This window comes from Podarcis pityusensis, assembly GCF_964106645.2.
Source record: "Podarcis pityusensis genome assembly, chromosome: 1".
NCBI classification, from domain to species: Eukaryota; Metazoa; Chordata; class Lepidosauria; order Squamata; family Lacertidae; genus Podarcis; species Podarcis pityusensis.
In genome coordinates this window covers 68,056,288-68,076,711 of record NC_138028.1, presented here as the reverse complement: position 1 = coordinate 68,076,711, position 20,424 = coordinate 68,056,288, and the positions used below count along the sequence as shown (strand labels likewise).

Sequence of the window (20,424 nt, the reverse complement as noted above, 5' to 3'; positions counted from 1 at the left end):
TACTATCTGGATGGTCCCACAGAACACTTCAATTTTATCATGGCTTTTATGAGATGATGCTTCACTGAATTACTCATATCCTGAGTAAGGAAGAGTATGTAGGAAGAGTATGTAGATTACTTTCCAAACCAAACTAGGTGGCAAGCAGAGCTTACTCATGTCTGTCTGCTAGTACAATTAATTCTATGCTGATCTCGTAACATTTCTTCCATCCACCTGATTATTACTCAGGCCTTTTTGTCATGCTGAACAATTAGAACTGCTGTGCCAGGGGAAAAGTAAGCTGTCCTCAGTTATTTCATTGTGGTAATTTTTCTTTAACATTAATTACTTTTCAAGAAGGTTAGCTGAGGTGTGTGTATAAAAGAAGACTTTTTTTGATTATGTGATTCTGGTTGGAGCTGATCTTTCCTGACAAGGTCTAGGCAGGCTGTTGTTGATCCTGCCAGATGAAGAGTGGAAAGAAGTGAGGGGACTTCTTATAAGTGTTGTCCTGATTAGTGCTGGCAATTTCATTCCTTCTCCCTTTCACTAGTGGTGGGGTGAGACAAGTAACAGGCATGCTGTGCTACTGAGGGAATTCCAGATGTCTGGAGTTGGTATGCTAGTTTTAACTTCTGCTGTGCTGTCTCAGGCCATTGTGATCTGTGACTGTATAGAGGTGACCCTTCAGTTCTGTGAAAATGACTAGGGCAAAGCCCTGGCTTAACTTCACAGGAAATGTGAAGGCGGGTGACTTTAAAAATAACAACAACATTGATGAACATGCTTTGCAGTGGAGCGGAAAAAGTCAACTCTGTTTGTCCAGGCCGAACATCATCCAGAATGATAAAGCAAAGTAAGATGTTCTGAGAATAACAGTGGCATTAGCTTGGTGCTTCTATGAAAAACTGGTGCTGTTGAACTAGTCCCAGAACACAGCTGTTAAAGGCAATATATTATTTCTTGTTCCTTTTGGCTTCCTTGCTTTAATTTGCAACTTTTAAGAATCTTTGGTTATCAATGTATAATTGGGATTTCATATAGGCATGCCTTTTTTCTCTCTATCCAGGTAATATAAAAGTGTTGTCACATTTTAAAATACTGGTATGACAGCACATCTGTAGTCTGCCTTTTGAGAGGGAAGAGAGCCAAGGGAACTAGATAAACAAACCATTCCTACTTAGCTTCACTCCTGCCACCAAGTGGATACCTTAATTTTTCGTTTGGCTGCCTCCACTAAATATTCCTTTTATACAGTGGTACCTCGGGTTACAGATGCTTCAGGTTACAGACTTTGCATACCCAGAAATAGTACCTCAGGTTAAGAACTTTGCTTCAGGATGAGAATAGAAATTGCATGGCGGCGGTGGCGTGGCGGCAGCTGGAGGCCCCATTAGCTAAAGTGGTTTCTCAGGTTAAGAACAGTTTCAGGTTAAGAACGGACCCCCGGAACGAATTAAGTTCTTAACCCGAGGTACCACTGTACTTTTGGACTTTAGGTGCCATAACCTACTCCCTATATTGGCTAGAGTAGTATGGTGCTGAAGTGTGGCATGACTAACAAGGCTTCAATCCATGTTTTCTTTATGCTTTTATTAAAGGTTTTAGTAAAGCAACAAACAGTTTTTGATAACATTATTTTAGGAAGAAACCTATTTCACTCAGCAGAAAATAAAAGGGGGTTGGTATCTCAAGAGTGAAGTTGAAACCATCCGCACTATATATTGCTGACAGCAAGCTATGAAGTGCTTAGTAAGGAGTAAAGCAAGATGTTTAGTGAAGGAGCTCAAGCAACAGGAAGCATTGTATAGCATCAAGGGTTAATTTCAGGCAGGAGATGCCATGATGCTCAATAGTGGAGCAGAATGTAATGGCCAATAAGTAGGCTGGAAAACAGCCTATTTTAGAGGGATGTGATGTGGTAGGAAACTCAGAACTTAGAACTCAGAGGTTTTCAACCTGTTTGCGTCCATGGCTCCCTTGACCAACTACATTCTTTCTGCAGTACCCCTGTGGGGCTCGGGAGCCCAGTTATGTCACTCCTTCCCTGCAGAGCTGGCAGCCTCTCACCCTTTTTTGAACACCTTCCCTTGTGGTGTGTTCCCTTAGCATCCTTTCATCTCCCCTCTGCTTGGGAGTCCTCCAGGCAGCTGCTGTTTCTGTCCCTGACCTCTAAGCGCCCCCCCCCCAAGAGAGGTGCCTCACAGAGGCACCATTCACCTGTGGAGATTATAGCCAGGGCTGCTGCAATAAACAGCTTTGCAAGGCATTGGGAGGTAGAGATGTGAGAGGGTATCAGAGGAAGGAGGGAAGGAAAGGGACAGTGGCCAGTATTGCCTATGGCACCCCTGACCATCATTCAAGGCACCCCAGGGTGCCACGACACACTGGTACCATAAACCACTGTCCTAGCCAACTAGAGAATGACCTGTCTCAACAATGATTTGACTCAAGTTTGAGATTCTTTCTCACAACAAAGTGAAAACATAAATTGAAGCATTTCTGGGCTTGGTAGGATAATGTCTTGGTAACTTTTTAGGTCATGATTCAAATCTAGCAGCACACTGTTAAAAAGAGACTTGTTTGAGAGATGTTGGTATGATTGGACCTTACAGTTGGTGTTTTATAACTGAGATGTTGGTATGACTGGCTTTTATAACTGAGATTATCTAAGCACACCTTTTGTTCTGTATCTCTATATATTTTCATTTTTGGCGGTTGGTAGATAGAAAGGCTGTTAAGTCATTTGAACAAAAATGTTTGCAGAAGAACAAAATCACACCACATTTCATTTTTTTGTGTTTAGATTGGCTTGTGGCTTAGTTTTCATGCATTGGGGTGTTTTTTTTAAGGAGCTAGTTCTTGTTTTGACAAGTATCGGTGATGAAAGGATACATAGGAGACTCAATTTTCTGAAAATGGAGTGATGTATTAGACTCTTGGTACATATTGTTTTAAAGCATTAAATTAGGTTAAATAACATCAGTGAGAGCAGTTTTTTCTGGCATTTGATTATTGCGTAACGAGACCACTGTAGATCATGCATAGCACAGATGCTTTGTAAGTATATAATTTATATCCTACCAACTCTGATTCTGTGAGGCAGTTGGCTATGGTTTCAGACAGTTCAGCTAACTTTTTTTCAGGGTTTTTAAAAAATAGAATAAGTGGGGTTGATTTTTGAACATCAAAACACCATCTACCAGGTGTTACATAGAAAACACATTCTTTCTAGAAGGGAGACACAGCAAGGTCAGGTGATGAATGAGAAGTCAGTAGTGGAGATGGGACAGCAATGTATCATGTGGGGTAAAACTCTGAGACTGGGGAGGTGGGATAAATGCAGTTTGTCTTGATTATAATGAGTAAATGATGAGGGAAGTTTCTTGCTGGACCAATAGTTAAAACAAGGTTTAAAAAGTGTGGTTAGAACAAACTATAGTTCCTTGAGTCCACTGAAAATAAGTAACTGTGGTTTGTACCAATGTAAAAGCAGAAACTTTCTCTCCTAGTGCATAGAGTAGAACTCAGGCTCACTCATTATCATATATAAACCATGACTTAGATCTGAGTTGTGTTTCTTACTATGGCAACATGCTGAAACGTCTTGTATGGTAAGTGTTTCCCTTCAAAAGAATGGACCAAATTATATTTATGGCAGAAAGTGATTCTTCAAAAGTAAATGTGCTTGGGAATCAGGTGGAGTTGTTTTGGATAGAAATAGAAAGTTAGAGAAGGGTTTCAATGAAGCAGAGCTGTTACTTCTGTAAAAAGTCTACTTCTTTTTCATGTTCAAAGTATGTTCTCAATCAGTAGCATCCATGTCAAGTATGAGAATTCACTGCACTTGACCTTAGCTCAAAGGCTGAAAAGCGATTCACTAGTGAAGCTATTACTGCTCTGTTCTCCTTAACCCTTTTGACAGGCTTTCCCTCTCTGTGTCCAGTCATTTTCTGGAAGGCAAAGGATGTTGTAATAACTAGGAGTGCCAGTCTTTGATTTAAACCTGTCTGACCTGCCTCAGCATTTCTTATGCCACTTTAAGTAGTCTTGTGACAAAAAAAGGATGTTGCTTCTGCACACCTAGGTGATATAAGAGTTTCAGTGCTACTACATATATTGTGATCCTTGTACAGATCTACTTTTTCTCTTTTTACAGTTGTTTAATTGTAACCTACTGGAACTCTTTGAATAACCACATATCAAAATGCCCTTTGTCTTACAAAAATTCTCCTTTGGGAGGGAAAAGGTATGCTCAGGCCTTACAGCATATGGATAATTAGACCCTACATCCCTGAAGGGTTGCTGCAGAACCTTCCCCTGGAACCCCAATTGAAGGCTAATGCTTCTGGATTATTAATATGGAAAATCAGGCTATCAGTGGCTGGTAGTCATGATGGCAGTATGGCTGCGGAAAGTGCTCCTATCCTAGGTGTGAGATATAGTTGGACACTGTGGAAAACAGGATGCTGGGCTAGATAGGCCTTTGGTCTGATCCGAATGGTTTCTCCGTTGTTCGTATGTTAACACAGTTGGAGGAAACTCTTAAAAGTTGTAAGTTTAAATGTACCTAAAATGCCTGCTTGAATTCATTCTATTTGGAATGCTAGAAAGAGAAGATTACCTTAAGCAAAAAAGTTTCACTCTGGCCAAAGCGTCAGAGAAGGCTGGGATTTTTCCATTACAATGAGTTAAGCTACCTGATGACTCGGAAACAGGAAGTGCAGAGCTTGCACAGAAGGAAGCTGAAAGTTAAGAAGCTGTGTCTGCTTGTTGGAGATGTAGTAGCAGCAGCTGCTGCAGCAGCAGCAATTGCTTAAAGGTTCTGAAGAAGCTTAGGGTCTCTCTCAGGGACCAGAGAGAGGAAAGTTTACTGAACTGCATAGAGGACCAAACCGCATTGCTTGTTTGCAATGTGTTGCTTTGTTATTTTGTAACATTTAACTTATTGTACGGGGTACCTCGGGTTACATACGCTTCAGGTTACATACGCTTCAGGTTACAGACTCCGCTAACCCAGAAATAGTGCTTCAGGTTAAGAACTTTGCTTCAGGATAAGAACAGCAATTGGGCTCCAGTGGTGCAGCAGCAGCAGCAGGAGGCCCCATTAGCTAAAGTGGTGCTTCAGGTTAAGAACAGTTTCAGGTTAAGAACGGACCTCTGGAACGAATTAAGAACTTAACCCGAGGTACCACTGTAACTAGTATTTCGGACAGTCTTGCAGTAGAGCTTTGAAAACTCATTCTTGTGCTGGAGAGAATTCAGACAAGGTCCAGATCACAGATTCTGTTGAACAACTGTAACAGAAACCTATCCGTGCTAGCATTCTTGTCACATAGATGCTGCTACTTGCTCAGCCAAAGCTTTCCCTTCATGTTGCTTTAGTTCTCTGAATGAGCCATGCCACTCTTTTATACTTCCCATTTTGAAATGCATATACAGTAGTTGCAGTACTAATTCTACTGTGTAACTGTGTAACTGTGTTACTGTGTAACTGTGTAACTGTGTTACTGTGTAAACACCTTTATAGCCTGGACATGTTGTTAGAGTAAATTAAAGGTAGTATTGTGGAATTCTGATCCCCCCCCCCCCCCCGTGGCTCGGATTATCACATTTGTTTCATTGTGTGAGAGGATAATGTTTAAAATTCTGTGGGTGGGATTCACCTAATGAACCCTGTCAGCAGAAGCCCTTGTGGGGATTCCCTTCTCTCCTTCTCCCATTCACTTGCACCTCCTGAAATTGGCTGGGAGGGGGTTGTTGTTCAGGAGAACTCCCCCAGAACAGCATGCAAGGGGAATGTTATTGGGCCTGGCAAACTGATACACTTGTGCAGATAGTGTGATGTTGAATTCCACCCAGTGCCCATGATATACCTGTACCTGCAAATGACAGTCATTAAGAGGTATGCCTGCTTGTGATTTTGGCCTGTGTAGTAGTTGCTTGATTTATCTCCAAGAAGCAAGGTGGCAGTCCAGGCAGGAAAGGTTTCATAAAGTATGAAACAAGTTGTAAATGCGTGAAACAGATTCATTTATTTCTTTTCAATAGGATTATGAACGTAAATGATTTGTTGTCTGATACCCTAATTAGAATTCAAACACTGTTATGTGTTGATGAATCTGGTTAGATTTGTTTTTGTTTAATTGTGTTTCAAAGAAAAGTTGATGCGCAGCTGGTATTAGTAATATTTAAAAGTAAAAATAGATTCTTGAATTATCTCTCACATTATATTAAGCAATTATATTGGATTTTAGTTCACTCATAATAATTCAGAGTCTGCCACCGACTGGCTTAGGTTCTAAAATAGAAGCATCAGCTGAAGGAACAGTAAGTCTTATGAATCTTTTGGAAGAGACTTTTGCCAAAAATTCTTTGATTTCTGCATATAGGGTTAAAGTATGAAAAAGCTCTCTTGTAGGGCAGAGGTTAGAGACTTCTCACTGAAGCATTGCTTAACTGCCTCCTTTTTAGTTGCTGTAGCAGCTGCTGTTCATTGGAAACAAACTGGGTTAATTCCATGGAAGTCTCAATTTATCCTGTGAAGTAATTGCCTTTTATCATGATGGTACTGAGTACTTACGCTGGAAGTCTCTCCAGAAAGTGTTTGCCCAAGTTTCTGTAGTCTACCATCGTGCAATAAATGTTGTATCAAATGATGGCAACTTGTGAGAATGCAACGCTTTCCCGTCCATTCTCTGAAAACTCCACTAGAGCTAAAAGCCTTCTGTGGGTGAAGGGACACAATTGTGTGAAAGCTTACAATAGGCTTGATTGTGCATGCATGCTTCATTCTGGGTAGTGGTTTCTAAATTAACAGCAAAATTCAGGATTTTCCCCGAGGGAAATAAAAAGGAGGTTCAGTAATGCAAATGTTGATTAGAAAAATATTAATCAACATAGTTTCAAACTTACCTTTGCAGTCTATGAGGATTAGAAACCTGTATTTCAAAATGAAGTAGGAGATTTTCAGGATGCTTAGCTTTGTACTGAATATCAAATTATGGATTTATGTATATGAAACTGGAATATTCAAATACCTGCAGGGGAGTAGGAAACTATCATGTCTAGACCACTCTGGATGGCAAATGGGGAACAGCTTCCACTCAGACCCAGCTCTTGTTCTCTTGAGGTGCAGCCTCTGATGTGCTTGACATCTGTAGTTCCCTCCTATAAAGAGGGCCAGTGCAGAGAAACAATGCCTGCTCTCCTCTCCTCTCGTCCTCTGCACCCTCTAAATCTCAGCAAGATGGGGACACCTCTTCAGTTCTCTGGCACAGGCAGAGGACTTGAGCGAGGGGGAGCCATGGTGATGACAACTTTTGCAGGCCATCTCATCTCCCAGCGTCCCTTGGGAATCATATAATGGGTTTTGAACATCATATATGCAAAAAAGCCCTATAGGAACTAATTTGTTTGCTTATCTCGGGGGGGGGGGGGAGTCAACAACTTTTCACTTTGGCAACCCAAGTATCATAGGAAATTGACAATTTGGGGGTTTCATATTTTTTTTTTTTTTAAATGATATTTATTAAGATTTTCAAAAATACGGAAAGTAAGGATTAAAGTACATTCAAAGCCTTATTTTCATACATCCACTTTCCGGGACTCCCCCCTTCCCCCACCCCTACCGTATTCCCCTTTCATATTGTTGGCTCCACAAGCTCTCAGTTCTAATTGAAACTTAATTTGTTTAGACCATTATTCGAATTTAAAATTTATACTCTCCTCATCAATACCCTTAATAAAAGACAAAAGTTCTCTCCCCAGGGCCCACCCCATTTTCATTCCACAATTTCCCTTTTTTTTAATGATAAAGACACCCCACACAATAGAAATATAAAAAATAAGAAATAAAAAGTATAATGATAAAAAAAAGCTCATTCAGAAGAAAAAGTTGACAAGCCTTTGGATTTTAGTTCTCCCCCCCCCTGTCCCCGGTCTAATTTCCCCCTGACCACCAAACCATGTTATCTGCCTGGAATTCTTAAAGTCCATAAATCACCTATTTCCCCCAATTCCTTGCTGGCTTTTTCTTTTTATAATTATTTTTTAAAACATTTAACTTCAAATCTTTAATAAAACTCCCCCCATTGTTCTTTCCAAGTTGTAGTCCAGTTTCCTCTTGTTCCGCTGCTGAAACGTTCTAATTCAGAAGCTTAGTAACTCTGCAGGGATTATTATTATTCAGGAACGAAAACTTGCGTTCAGTCCCTTCCTTTCTTCAATAGAAAATTCTATTGTCTCCTTTAGCTAAACACCCTGTAGACAAAATATTATTTCCGTTTTGCAGCTTTCCCAGAAGATAACCAGTCCTGTAAAATTCCAATGGTATTTTTCCACTTGCGACCATCTTTGTAATGTCCCAAAACTCCTCTAGGGGGATTGTTGTAACTTTGTTTTCTCTAGTCCAAAAGTCCGATTGTTATCCATGTTTTCGCCATTTTGTATCCAAGTTTTAACGAGTTATAGCAAATTGTAACAAATTTAACCAGCAAAGTTCTCATGATAAAATCCTCTCTGCTTTCCGACTTTGACAGCTACTTTGACAGCTGTCAAAATCTCCGACTCTTTTCACCAGGCTCTCTCTTCAATCACCCCGGTTCCCGGGGGGGGGGGTTACGTTTCTTCTCCCTCGATTCTTCCTCCAGCACAGTTCTTATAGTTCCCCATCGTGGAATTCTTAGTTTTAATCAGCGATACACATCTTTTTGGACCTTGGTTTCCCCGTCCTTGTTTTGGAAGGTTTACAATAGGGGAGGGGACTGACTTCCTTTTTGGATCCCCCCCCGCTCGTGTCCAATCCGAAAAAAAAAATTCTTTTTTTTTTTTCTCCTTTTAAACCCGGTTTCCAAATTACTCACGGGTTGTTGTTAAAAAGTCCGAATTTTCAATGGAAGAAGTCAGCGCTCTCTGCCGGATGGCATGCGGCTGTGCTCGGCAGGGATAGCAGAGGACTCAAAGCACCACGCTTCTCCCCGGCACCCGATCCGTAGCCTTTAAAAAGGCTCCTTCACGAGTCGGGAGGGCGCTAGCGGTGCCAGCCGAGTCTCCATGTCCACGGCCTCCGTGGCCATGGTTTTTAAGGGTCCCCGCATCGCCGGTGCGGTAGGACCCAGCCCCTGCCGAGCAGGCTCCCTCCGGAGCTCGGAGGGAGTCCGCCATTCGGCGATGGCGCCAACCCGGAAGTCCAATTTGGGGGTTTCATAGAGTAAGTATGGGGGGGATTATCTGAGCGATTATCTAATGAAGATTATAAGTGGGTAGAAATAGGGCTTGTGAGCACTAAGTTCAGCTGAAATCAGGAAGTGAATTCTGTTTCTTTTTGTTTTCCCTGACTTCAAATAAAAAATTAGATCCTCTGTTTTTGCCTTACTTTTACTAACCTGTGTTAAGAAATACATTGAATTGAAATGAATTACTTATTTTATTTTGGATTATTTCTAATCTTACTCAAATAATATCAAAGTGTTGAACAATGTACACAGGAAAAACATCAGAGAAAGAAACTAAATAGCCGAATACATAGTAATCACTACAAATGAGTAACAAATCAGTTTCCATGTTGCCTCTTCAGTATTTGTGTATTACCTTTGTTGTGCTCAGCAAACATGTAGGTGGGGGAAGCAGTGGGGATGAGTATGCTGTCACCTCACGGTCCAACTCATGAAAGGTGACCTTCTGAAGCAGGGAGCCTTCTGTACGTGCGAAATCTAAGCATTTTAGAACCCTGCTTTTCCAGAATCCTGAAATGGGGGTAGAAAGTCTTCTCAAGTCTTGCCATACCACACAGTTGTCCTCAGTGAGTTGAAGGCTGATGGAAACAATGATGAACATAGAATGGAGGAGCTCGGTTGCTCCCACTGCCCCCTTCATGCAGTTGCTGAGCCACACATGGCAACACTTGAGCTGGACTTGTGTCTAGTTGTGTTCAACATGTGGATGGTCTTTGTAGACCAGAGATGGAAACCTAGTGCCCTCCAGCTGGCTTGGGTATGCCAATAGCATAATTATAACCATAATTTAAAAGCCAGCAGGTAGTTTTCAAAGCCGTTCTTAAAATGCCTTTCTCTTCTCCGAATTCCAACCCAGCAAGCAGAAGTGAGCGAACTGGTGGGAGGCAAACTCTTCAGCCAGAAGCGCTGAAGCCAAAATTCATTCCTACCCCAAGCTGTTGGTGGAGGCCACAAGGAACCAGAAGGCTGCATGCACAGAAGGCTGCATGCTGGAGGGGATCCTTTGTCCAGCTGTTCTGCTTTTTGCAGGTTGCTTTAGCATTTTATCCCTACCCTACCGCTACTTGTGAGTGGACTCAGCTGGGATTAAAAGAGGAAGTCTGGCATTTTTAGCCTAGTCCAGAAGTTTCTAAAAAGCACAGCTCAGTGGTTGCATTTATTTCCTTATGTAACCTGAGTTCTAAGTGGCTTGGCTTCTTTCCTCCTTTCACAATTCTTGTTCTGTCCTTTTCATAATTTAATATAGGTAAAAGTCTAAACACTACTGAATTCAGTGTTGTCAAGAGCCCTGCTGCTTTGTCTCCAGAATATTTAAATATCAGCGGTACATTGCTATGTGTAAACTGTGCTTCAATAGGAGATCTTCACAAATAAATCAAAGAGCAAATACATTTGAAGCAAAGATAAATACGTTGCTAGATGGTAACCCCAGATTATGGCTTTAAAAGGTTTGCTGCCTGAAGTGCTTTGGAGCAAATAGGTGGGGCTTTTCCTCTTGTCTGGAGGGATGAAGACATTATTCACTGGAAGGCCTATGTTTGAATGAGTCACTTTTGGTAACTGCCATTGTTTATATACATAGATCTTTGTTTGCTTGGGGACTCAAAGAGGATGAAACCATTTATGGTATGCATTTGTTGAGTACAACGAAATACTGTGTACCACTGTTAAGCTGCAAATGCATTAACTTGGAGTTCTCATGTTAATCAGAAAGAGTTTACTGCAATAAGTTCCTAAACTCCTGCCAACTGTCCTGCTTTTCCCAGTCTTGATAGCATCCTGGACTCAGTCTTGTCCATCCCTATAATTGAGCCGTTTGCTACTTTTTCTTAAGATAGAAGCTGACACCCTTGCTCTGAAAAGAAGAGCCTAGAAAGTTCTCTAGAATTAAGCCAAGCCTGCTTTGCACTTTAATTATTTGTGTTCCTTGCCCTGCCCTTTTCCTTAAGGTCCCAAGGAAGGTTACAGGAAAACAATCATTCTTAAATGGACTAGTTAACCAGTGTAAGAATATTTTAACCCTTTGTCTTGTTTTTATTTGTTTGGGACATATTGACCAATTGATTGACCAATTTCTGATTAAGTTTGTTTTGGACTGAATGTATCAGAAGATTTCTCAAAATCATCTCCTGATTGTGGAGCATCATGAAATAAAATCGTATCAAAACATCTATAAAATATTTTCACATATCTTAATATATTAAGCTTCTCTGTTTCCTCCTGCAGTGTTTGATTGTTGGAGGTGGACCCTGTGGTTTGCGGACTGCCATAGAACTTGCCTTTCTAGGAGCCAAAGTCGTTGTTGTGGAGAAACGAGACACTTTTTCAAGAAACAATGTGCTTCACCTCTGGCCTTTTACTATTCATGATCTTCGAAGCCTAGGAGCAAAGAAATTCTATGGAAAGTTCTGTGGAGGATCCATTGATCACATTAGTAAGTATCATTCACTAAGAGTGGACATTGCATGAAAGTTCTGTGTGAATACATCTCTAGCTACACTGCAGGAATATTGGCTGTAGCTCATTACACAGCTGTGTGCAGAGACCTTCTGTTGAATTCATTTGAGCTTGTACAGGGTTGTAGCTCTTCACCTGATATGGTATACCAGTATATCACAACAGATTTAACCGTTGAAGCCTGTATCCACTGTAGGAAACAGCCCATGCTGGGTATTTTTGGAAGAAGATGAAAGAAATGTTTCAGTATATAGAGAACGGAACATGGCATCCTACTCCTTTTGGCAGGTGTCCCCTACCCATATTTTTAGCAAGTGTTGTATAAATTGAATGCCAACACATTTCTTCACATTTTCAAGAAGGTTAAGTTGACAGCCCTCATTTTTCAAATTTATGTTTTATTATTTATTTATATCCCATCTTTCCTCAAGAACCTCAGTTCAAGGCAGCTCACCAAAAATAAAACAATGGATAAATCAGATAGCTGTGTGTGAGAGAGAGTTGGTGTGGAGCAGTGGCGTAGCGTGGGGGGTGCAGGGGGGGCCGGCCGCACCGGGCGCAACATCTGGGGGGGCGCGCTCGCACTCGCAGCTCTCTGCCCCTACCTGGCTCACTCACTCTCTCTCACTGCAGTGCTGGCTGTGCGAATCCGATCCGAGCCGCTGGGTCGCCGCCCACTGTGGAGGGGGTGGGTGCCAGGCGTGCGGTGCGGAGAGAGAGCGAGGGACTATCTGGGGGAGGGACAGTGCAGCGGCCGCCCAGCGCAGCGCGGGAGAGAACCACACCAGACCAGACCAGGCAGCAGCAAGAAGAAGCTGGCAGCGGCGGCAGGTTAGGGGGCGCAAATTACTTGCCTTGCTCCGGGTTAGGGGGCGCAAATTACTTGCCTTGCCCCGGGTGCTGACAACCCACGCTACGCCGCTGGTGTGGAGTGTTCATGCTCACTTTTGCCATGGCCACTGCTGGTTTGTGGCTGTTGGACTGAAAAAAGTTAGCTACCTTTTTTTCTATTTCTTAAGTGCGCGCGCGCACACACACACACACACAGACACCGAAATAAGCTGAGAGAGCTAGTGAGTTGTGATTAGCATGGATTAAGGTACCACCCAATTAATTTTTTTAAAAAACATATAATTATTCTAGTTAAATCTCTTTCTCTCTGTGTATTGCAGTTGCTTAGATTTGTATATACTGGATTCCTTGTATCCTTTTACACTGCTGGTAATGTTATCCAGGATACCTAAAAAAAGAGAAAGAAAACCATGAATTAGCAAGTCAGTTGGCTAAACTGAAAATAGCAACATTGGAGTGCTTTTCCTTCTGAAGGCTTTCACTGTATTAGGAAAGAAGAAGAAGAAGAAGAGTTTGGATTTGATATCCCGCCTTTCACTCCCTTTAAGGAGTCTCAAAGTGGCTAACATTCTCCTTTCCCTTCCTCCCCCACAACAAACACTCTGTGAGGTGAGTGGGGCTGAGAGACTTCAAAGAAGTGTGACTGGCCCAAGGTCACCCAGCAGCTGCATGTGGAGGAGCAGAGACGCGAACCCAGTTCCCCAGATTACGAGACTACCGCTCTTAACCACTACACCACACTGGCTCTCAACAAGTATATCTACCACTGCAATGAAACATACGTTCAAATGTTGACTAATGCACATCCTAAAATAACCATATTGTTTCTCTTTTGCAGGTATTAGGCAGCTTCAGCTCATCCTCTTCAAGGTTGCACTTATGTTGGGAGTCGAAATCCACGTGAATTTAGAATTTGTGAAAGTTTTGGAACCTCCTGAAGATCAAGAAAATCAAAGTACGGCACGACTTTCGTTAAGAAAAAAGTATTGCACAGAAATAAGGCGATCAGTTTAAACCTTAAGGAATTGGGTATTCTGCTTGGTGTGAGTGAGCGCATTTAATTGAAATCTGTTTGGTCTCTTTCTATTGGCATTTTGGCTATAGCTTATGCCAAATAAACTTCAGTTCAGTTTGTTTGAATGGAGTTTGAATGTTTTCTCCAATAAGTTCAAGGATGCCTGGAGCAAGGCTTTCTGGGCAAGAGGGTGATTGCACTGCCTTGGTTTTGCTTCCACGGCTAGAAATTCTCCTTAAAAATTAGTTGAAAGCTTAATTTTATTTTAGCAACTTTTAACTTAAAAAAAATATTTTTAGCTTCCATGGACCACCTAACCTAGTATGCCTCACTCTGTGGAAGGGCCCCTTTTCTCAGAGCAACAGGCAGTGACAATAGGGATGTGAGCTGGGGTTTAAATATACTGCCCTCTTGCTACCTGAGGTAATTTTCTCAGTTTACCTCATGGTAGGGCTGGCCCTGCTGTGTAGTCTTTACATGGACTTCTCTCATGTTGCTTGGAGCTGATACATGGAGCCCACAGGTGTTGACAATGTAGTTTGAATTACCCACTGTTTGACCACTTGTGTGGCTGACTGACCTACTCCTTTCAGAAATAGGTTGGCGTGCTGAATTTCTCCCAATGGATCATCCTTTGTCAGAATATGAATTTGATGTCGTTATTGGTGCCGATGGCCGCAGAAACAGCTTGGAAGGTATGTTGTAAAAGTTGCAGCAAAATGCCTACTTGTTTTCTTACTATAGGAATGGCAGTAGAGTGGGATAATGACTGGTTTTAAATTACTGCTTTTTTTGTTTTTTACAGAAAAGTTACATTCTTTTAAAAGTCGTTTTATTGTCATATATATTGCTTTTATTCCACTTGCCTTTGAACAGAGCCAGAGCAGCTAACAATGTTTATAAAATGTGGCATTAAAAACCAAGTTAAAACACAATTCATCATAAAATACATTAACAGCAGTGTATCACATTGTGCTTGTGGATTTTTTTTTTATTATTATTTTTTGCATTGTGGAATAATACCTGACAGAAAGGTTTCATGGTTTTATCAGGAACAGCACAAGCAAGTCAACAATTGCCTACATTTTGTGTTGTAGGCCATGTGCATTCAAAATAATCATCACCTACAGTGCCTGCTGGGGATCTGGTGAAGATGTCTGAAGGAATAATTAGGAAGATATGATTTTAAGAACAGTCACTTAGGGCAAGGATTTGAGGAAGAAGAAACAGCTGAAGGAAAGGAATATTCTGTTGCAATAGCTGCAAAATAATAATTAGGGAAAATTCCAACCCTCTGAGTCAGCTTCTCTCAATGAGACATTAGTTGAGCAGTTCTTGCTAGTCATATCACATGAACCAACCTAGTTAAGTATGTACTCCCATTGGACTTAATTAGGTGATTTTTAAAAATTTGGCTTATCAAGTAAATGCCAGTGAAACACCAAAGGCAATGGGAGTAGATGCCATGGGGAATTGTAGGACCCTGGTGCATGCCTGTTTCATTTTTGAGAACATGAGTGTATCTCCTCTCTGCTCTTTATACACTTAGGAAACATTGGTGCACTGAATCTGTTGAATAGTTCTAAGGGGTTCTTAAGCCCAAGTGACTCATGAGGCTCAGTTGTATTCCATGTAACTTCCCTCCCCACTGGTGAGAAACCAGATTGGGGGGGGGCATTTTGTGTGGGCAACCAGTAAGGGAGTCAGGCAACTCTGCTGAGTTGTTATTCTTCATTCCAAAAACAAAAACACTTGGGACAGGGGGAAGAATCATGCAGGTGAACATCATGAGAAGTTTGGGTCCCTGTGTCATGGGAAACATGACTCCCTTTATGGGGGCCGATGCACATTTCATTGCATATCTAGTCCACAGCATCAGTGTTTTTTAAAAATTAATGCTGAATGTGGACTTTAGGACTGCAACATGGAGAAGAGGTTTATTCCCTGTCTTCCCGCATGAAAATCACTCTCCATGTGGCTCTTACTTTTAAGGAAAAAAACCTCCCCTCAGCACCCATGCTGCATGGGGTTATTTGGAAGCAAAGGAAGATAGACAGGGCTGGTTTCAAGGCAGAGGATGGAAGAAAATGGGCAGAAATGGATGCATAAAGTGTTAAGCAAGAAAGGGGAAGTTGCGGACCTGCAGGTGTTGTTGGACTCCAGTTCCCATCACTCCCAGCCACCATGACCAATGACCAATGACCAGGAATGATGGGAATTGTAGTCAAGCAATGTCTCGGGGGCCACAGGATCCCCATCCTGACTGTTAAGTGGGTTGTAAGTACAACGTTCACAAAGGCTTTGAAAGATGAAAATATGCCTGCAGTGGAAAAGGAGAGGAATTGAGGTTTGGCAAGATGACTAACATGAGGAATCTGCCTTGGGTGATAAGGCAACTACTTTGTAGCAGGTGTGGTTTCAACTAATAAACAGGTAATAAGGGAAGCAGAAAGGAGGAACTTGAAATAGTTGAAGCAGGATATTATTATACAATGAATCAGAATTTGGCTGGGATAATTGAATGAGGAAAGTGCGCACAGTAGCAACACCGTAGGAGCTGATGTTAATTTATGATCCTCAAAAACAATATTGGGGGGGGGGGATGAGCTTTCTTCCAGACAGGTACCAGAAAGACATAATCTTGGACTGAGAACCATCAACCAGCTACTGCCAGAAGTTTGTATTTTTACAGTTATTAGCTGACAGTTGAACAAATGGCTAATTTAAAAATTGCACTGTGAGAGAGGACGCTTTTTGCTTTACATCTTAAACTTAGGAAAATACTTTGGTTAGAGCTGAACAGCAGATGAATGATGGTTCGGTTGCTTTTCTGTGCAAGGCTTTAGGAGGAAGGAATTTCGTGGAAAGCTGGCGATTGCAATCACTGCCAACTTTATAAACAGAAATACAACAGCAGAAGCTAAGGTGGAGGAGATCAGTGGTGTTGCTTTCATCTTCAATCAAAAATTCTTCCAAGATCTGAAAGAAGACACAGGTGGGTTATCTGATCTTTTTTTTCCCTCCATGGCAAAGGAAAATAAAGAATAATAAGCGAACCTAACTCACTAGCAGCTCTGTACCAGTTACTAAATTGAGTGATGGCGATTACTTGATTTCAGACTACTGAAAGCAGATACAGTAGTACCTCAGGTTACATACGCTTCAGGTTACATATGCTTCAGGTTACAGACTGCTAACCCAGAAATAGTGCTTCAGGTTAAGAACTTTGCTTCAGGATGAGAACAGAAATTGTGCTTTGGCGGCGCGGCAGCAGCAGGAGGCCCCATTAGCTAAAGTGCTTCAGGTTAAGAACAGTTTCAGGTTAAGTACGGACCTCCGGAACGAATTAAGTAGTTAACCTGAAGTACCACTGTATATTTATCCTTATCCTTCCCCAGTTGCATCTCTTACATGAAGTTTTGTAATTTTTTTTCTTAAAGTGTACAGAAATATTTTCAATAGCACCGATTTTTTCCCCCTGAGTACCTAAGGCCTGTGTGGTGCGCATGGAATTTAGCCAGTGTTTTATGGCTTGTTGTTGTTTTTCTTGCTATATGATTAACTATATGCTGCTTGACTCTGTTAACTCTGCTGTTAACTCTGAGCATTAAAGAAACATGATCCATGACTGACTGGTTTTGAACTGGGTCTGGTCATCTTTCAGCCCAATGTACCTCTGCAGTATCAACTTCCTGTGAAAATGCAGTTTAGGAACCAAGAGGAAGTCTCTTTTTGTTGCTGCGGCTGCTGTTGTAAATATATCTCAGTTACTCATAGTCATTTTTGGCATCACTGTAGACATTTATTAAATGTACAATTAGGAGCCTAGTAGATGTGAGCAAATTCAAACCAGTTAGAGCTAAGTAGAAGTGTAGACCATTGTTTTGATGACCTTTATAAAAACTATTAAAATACACAACTGGAAATGCTGATTAGCTGCACAGGAGCTAATTCACAGTATTCTTTGAAATAAACATGAGATGGATACAATTTGGCTGTGATCCAGCTGTATTGGAGTTTTGAAGTAAACAAATCATTACAACTGTTCTGTGCTCCTAAAATAAGGAACAGGTTTGTGCCAAATGTTGAGTAGATAAAGGAGAAATTTGCACAGCTATAAGCCTGCCTGAAATTCAGAATTGGCACCTGAAAACCTGCTGTTTGGTATGCAGGTAAGATCTGTTGGATCAACAGGTGCCAGGGGCAGAGCCTTTTTCGTGGTGGCCCCACATGTTTAGAACTCCCTTCCTAGGGTATCTATGGCTTTGTAATTACTGTTTTCTAAGAGAATGTATAAGGTGGGAGTCGTATAAGTCGTATAAGGTGGGAGTCACCTAACAAATATTGTGAGCAGAAGCGATGTTCGAGGGCTTGCACAGTGGGGCTTTTCCTCATCTTCTCATTCTGCACTCCTGCAAAATTGGCTCAGGGATCAGGAGAAACCCCCCCCCCCCACACACACACACATGCAGCAGAGCATGAGGAGAGGGAAGAGAATTATTTCCTCTGGCAAGCTGATATGCTTGTGCAGACTGTACATTTGTAATAGCATGACATTTGTTTGCAAGCTCTTAACCACTGCTGATTTTAATTATGGTTTAAATTGCCATTTGTTGAATGTATTGTGTTTCTGGTGCTTTGTGTGTGAAATATCTTTCTTTCTTAGGAATTGACCTGGAGAATATTGTTTACTATAAAGATAGCACCCACTATTTTGTGATGACTGCAAAAAAGCAGAGCCTTCTGGAGAAGGGCGTCATAATCGATGTAGGTATTCAAATGTGGGTTAAGGCCTTTCTATCATATGCTAGTTTGGAGGGAGCCTATAAACCACAGTTTCCTTCTTCAGATGTCACAGAAAGCTGTGGTTTAAGAAAGGTAGTTTCACTTACCCCAGGGGCACAAGAGGAGAGGTGAGGAGGGAGCATGCACTTGGCTAGTATCCAACCCGATAAACCATGTAATAATCCCAATCAAATAAACCTTTAAATATGTAAGTATCACTCACACTTTGTATTACCCCAGGAGTGTTGAACTTACATCCTGCAGACCAAATGTGGTCCACCAGGCCATTTTCAGGAAGCCCCACCCACCTGCCCTATACCAGACACTGTATGTGAGTGTGTAGGGGTAGGACTTCAAAAGAACAAGCTCAAAGCTCCCAGTTGTTCCTTGGATCCAGCAAGGTGAGTTCCCACCAGTCCATCAGCTGATGGGTGGATTGCAGCACACTATTGGGTACCCTGAATTTCCTCCTTCGAATCATTGTGGTTTGAAGGAGGAGCATAGAGGAGAGATCATTCGAAAGCACACTTCCATTCTCTCATCAGCTGATGGGTGAATCTGATCTTACCTTCAATCCCTTCACCTGGATTTAGTGTGAATAAACAAACATGCAGGTGTCCAGGGGGGTGGTTATGACCACAGTACTCCTCCCCCAGTTCTGCTGCTGCTGAGCTCCACAGGGCTAAACCATGGTTTGGCTTAGCATTACATCCAATCCATGCCTTGTATTCTGCTTTCCCCAGACAAATCATGAGTGGTTAGCCGAGATCAAACCTTGGCTCCAGGCTCATGGTTTATTTGGCATGAGACACACAATGGGGTCAGGTTCAGACATAACTAAACCCAACCATGTTTTATCCCTAGGTATCATGACAGCAAAAGGATCCATGGTTTAATCTAGTATTGCGTGAAAGCCAGATCATGGTCTCTAAACTTGACTTAAATATACTGAGTAACATAAGATAAATATATCAATACATTGTTAAAAGAAAGAAGTCAGAATATAACCTGAATCTTATCGAACCTTCAGTTCTTCCCATGTGGAATATCATAATCTTTTTTGTGTAGCAGTCGTGCGAACATCCAAAGGCCTCTGATGATATAGTTTTGTCTTCCAATGTAGGATTATATTGATACTGAAATGCTACTCTGTGGGGAAAACGTAGACCAAGACAATCTGCTGTCCTATGCAAGAGAAGCTGCCGATTTTGCAACTGATTACCAGCTGCCTGCCTTGGATTTTGCAATTAATCACTACGGTCAACCAGATGTAGCCATGTTTGATTTTACTTCCATGTATGCCTCTGAAAATGCTGCATTAATACGAGAGAGACACAGACACCAGCTGTTGGTTGCTCTTGTTGGAGACAGTTTACTAGAGGTAGTGTGTCGTTGTCACCCTTTTTAAAAAAATAATGTTTAGGCAGGTGGCTTTTTTGATACCATGGAATACCTTGGAGATTTTAGCAATTACATATTCAAAGCTGTGCAGCCATGAGAGCTCGAAACTTATTTTTTATTTAAAAGCTGGAGTTCCAGGATCTTATGTAAATACCATGGCTTGCACCACATCATAGTGAGTTTGTTAATTTTAAATAATATGGAACACAAAGATCTTCATTGGGTTGTATCCAGTGCTCCACACACATAGTTCTGCTGACCCAATGGGGCTTCAGTTTCCTCTCCTTATCTCCATGCACCCCCAAATCTGCTCTGGACGTTCCCCCAACTCTCCAGAGCTGATTGATTGGGGGAGTGGGGTGGGGAGCTGTAGGGGAAAAGAGAGGGAAAGGAGGCTCCATCATGCACATGGAAGTTTGTTTCGTCAGCAGAGCTGCAACATTGGAGAGAGTCCATTGTTCCCAAGAGAACAGAAGTAGGATTTGAATTTTGCCTGATCAGGCTACAATGAAAAACAATAGGTTTGATTTAGACATGGTAGCTCACATTGGTGGAATCCCTTACATTCTCCCAGCAAATGGATATAGGCCCTGTGGATCTAGAGCTTTTTACTAACTCTCCTACATTCTGTGGGCATTTGTCTCTTCCATTTGGCAGGATGACATCATATGTGTCTTGTAAGTGGATACTTTAACC

At 41.7% G+C, this 20,424-nt stretch overlaps 1 protein-coding gene across 14 annotated transcripts in view; it reads left to right on the top strand.

The window, feature by feature from the left end:
• MICAL2 (microtubule associated monooxygenase, calponin and LIM domain containing 2) overlaps window positions 1–20,424 on the top strand; it is a 145,767-nt gene that overhangs the window by 33,688 nt on the left and 91,655 nt on the right. For all 14 annotated transcript variants that reach the window (XR_013988069.1, XR_013988070.1, XR_013988071.1 and 11 more), the window contains exons 3-8: window positions 11,445–11,652; window positions 13,366–13,482; window positions 14,136–14,237; window positions 16,382–16,537; window positions 18,209–18,309; window positions 19,451–19,708. Coding sequence is in view for 11 of the 14 variants with exons in the window: in XM_081011801.1 (XP_080867927.1) it covers window positions 11,445–11,652; window positions 13,366–13,482; window positions 14,136–14,237; window positions 16,382–16,537; window positions 18,209–18,309; window positions 19,451–19,708 (942 nt within the window). In the remaining 3 variants the exon portion in view is untranslated. The remainder of the gene's footprint in view (window positions 1–11,444; window positions 11,653–13,365; window positions 13,483–14,135; window positions 14,238–16,381; window positions 16,538–18,208; window positions 18,310–19,450; window positions 19,709–20,424) is intronic.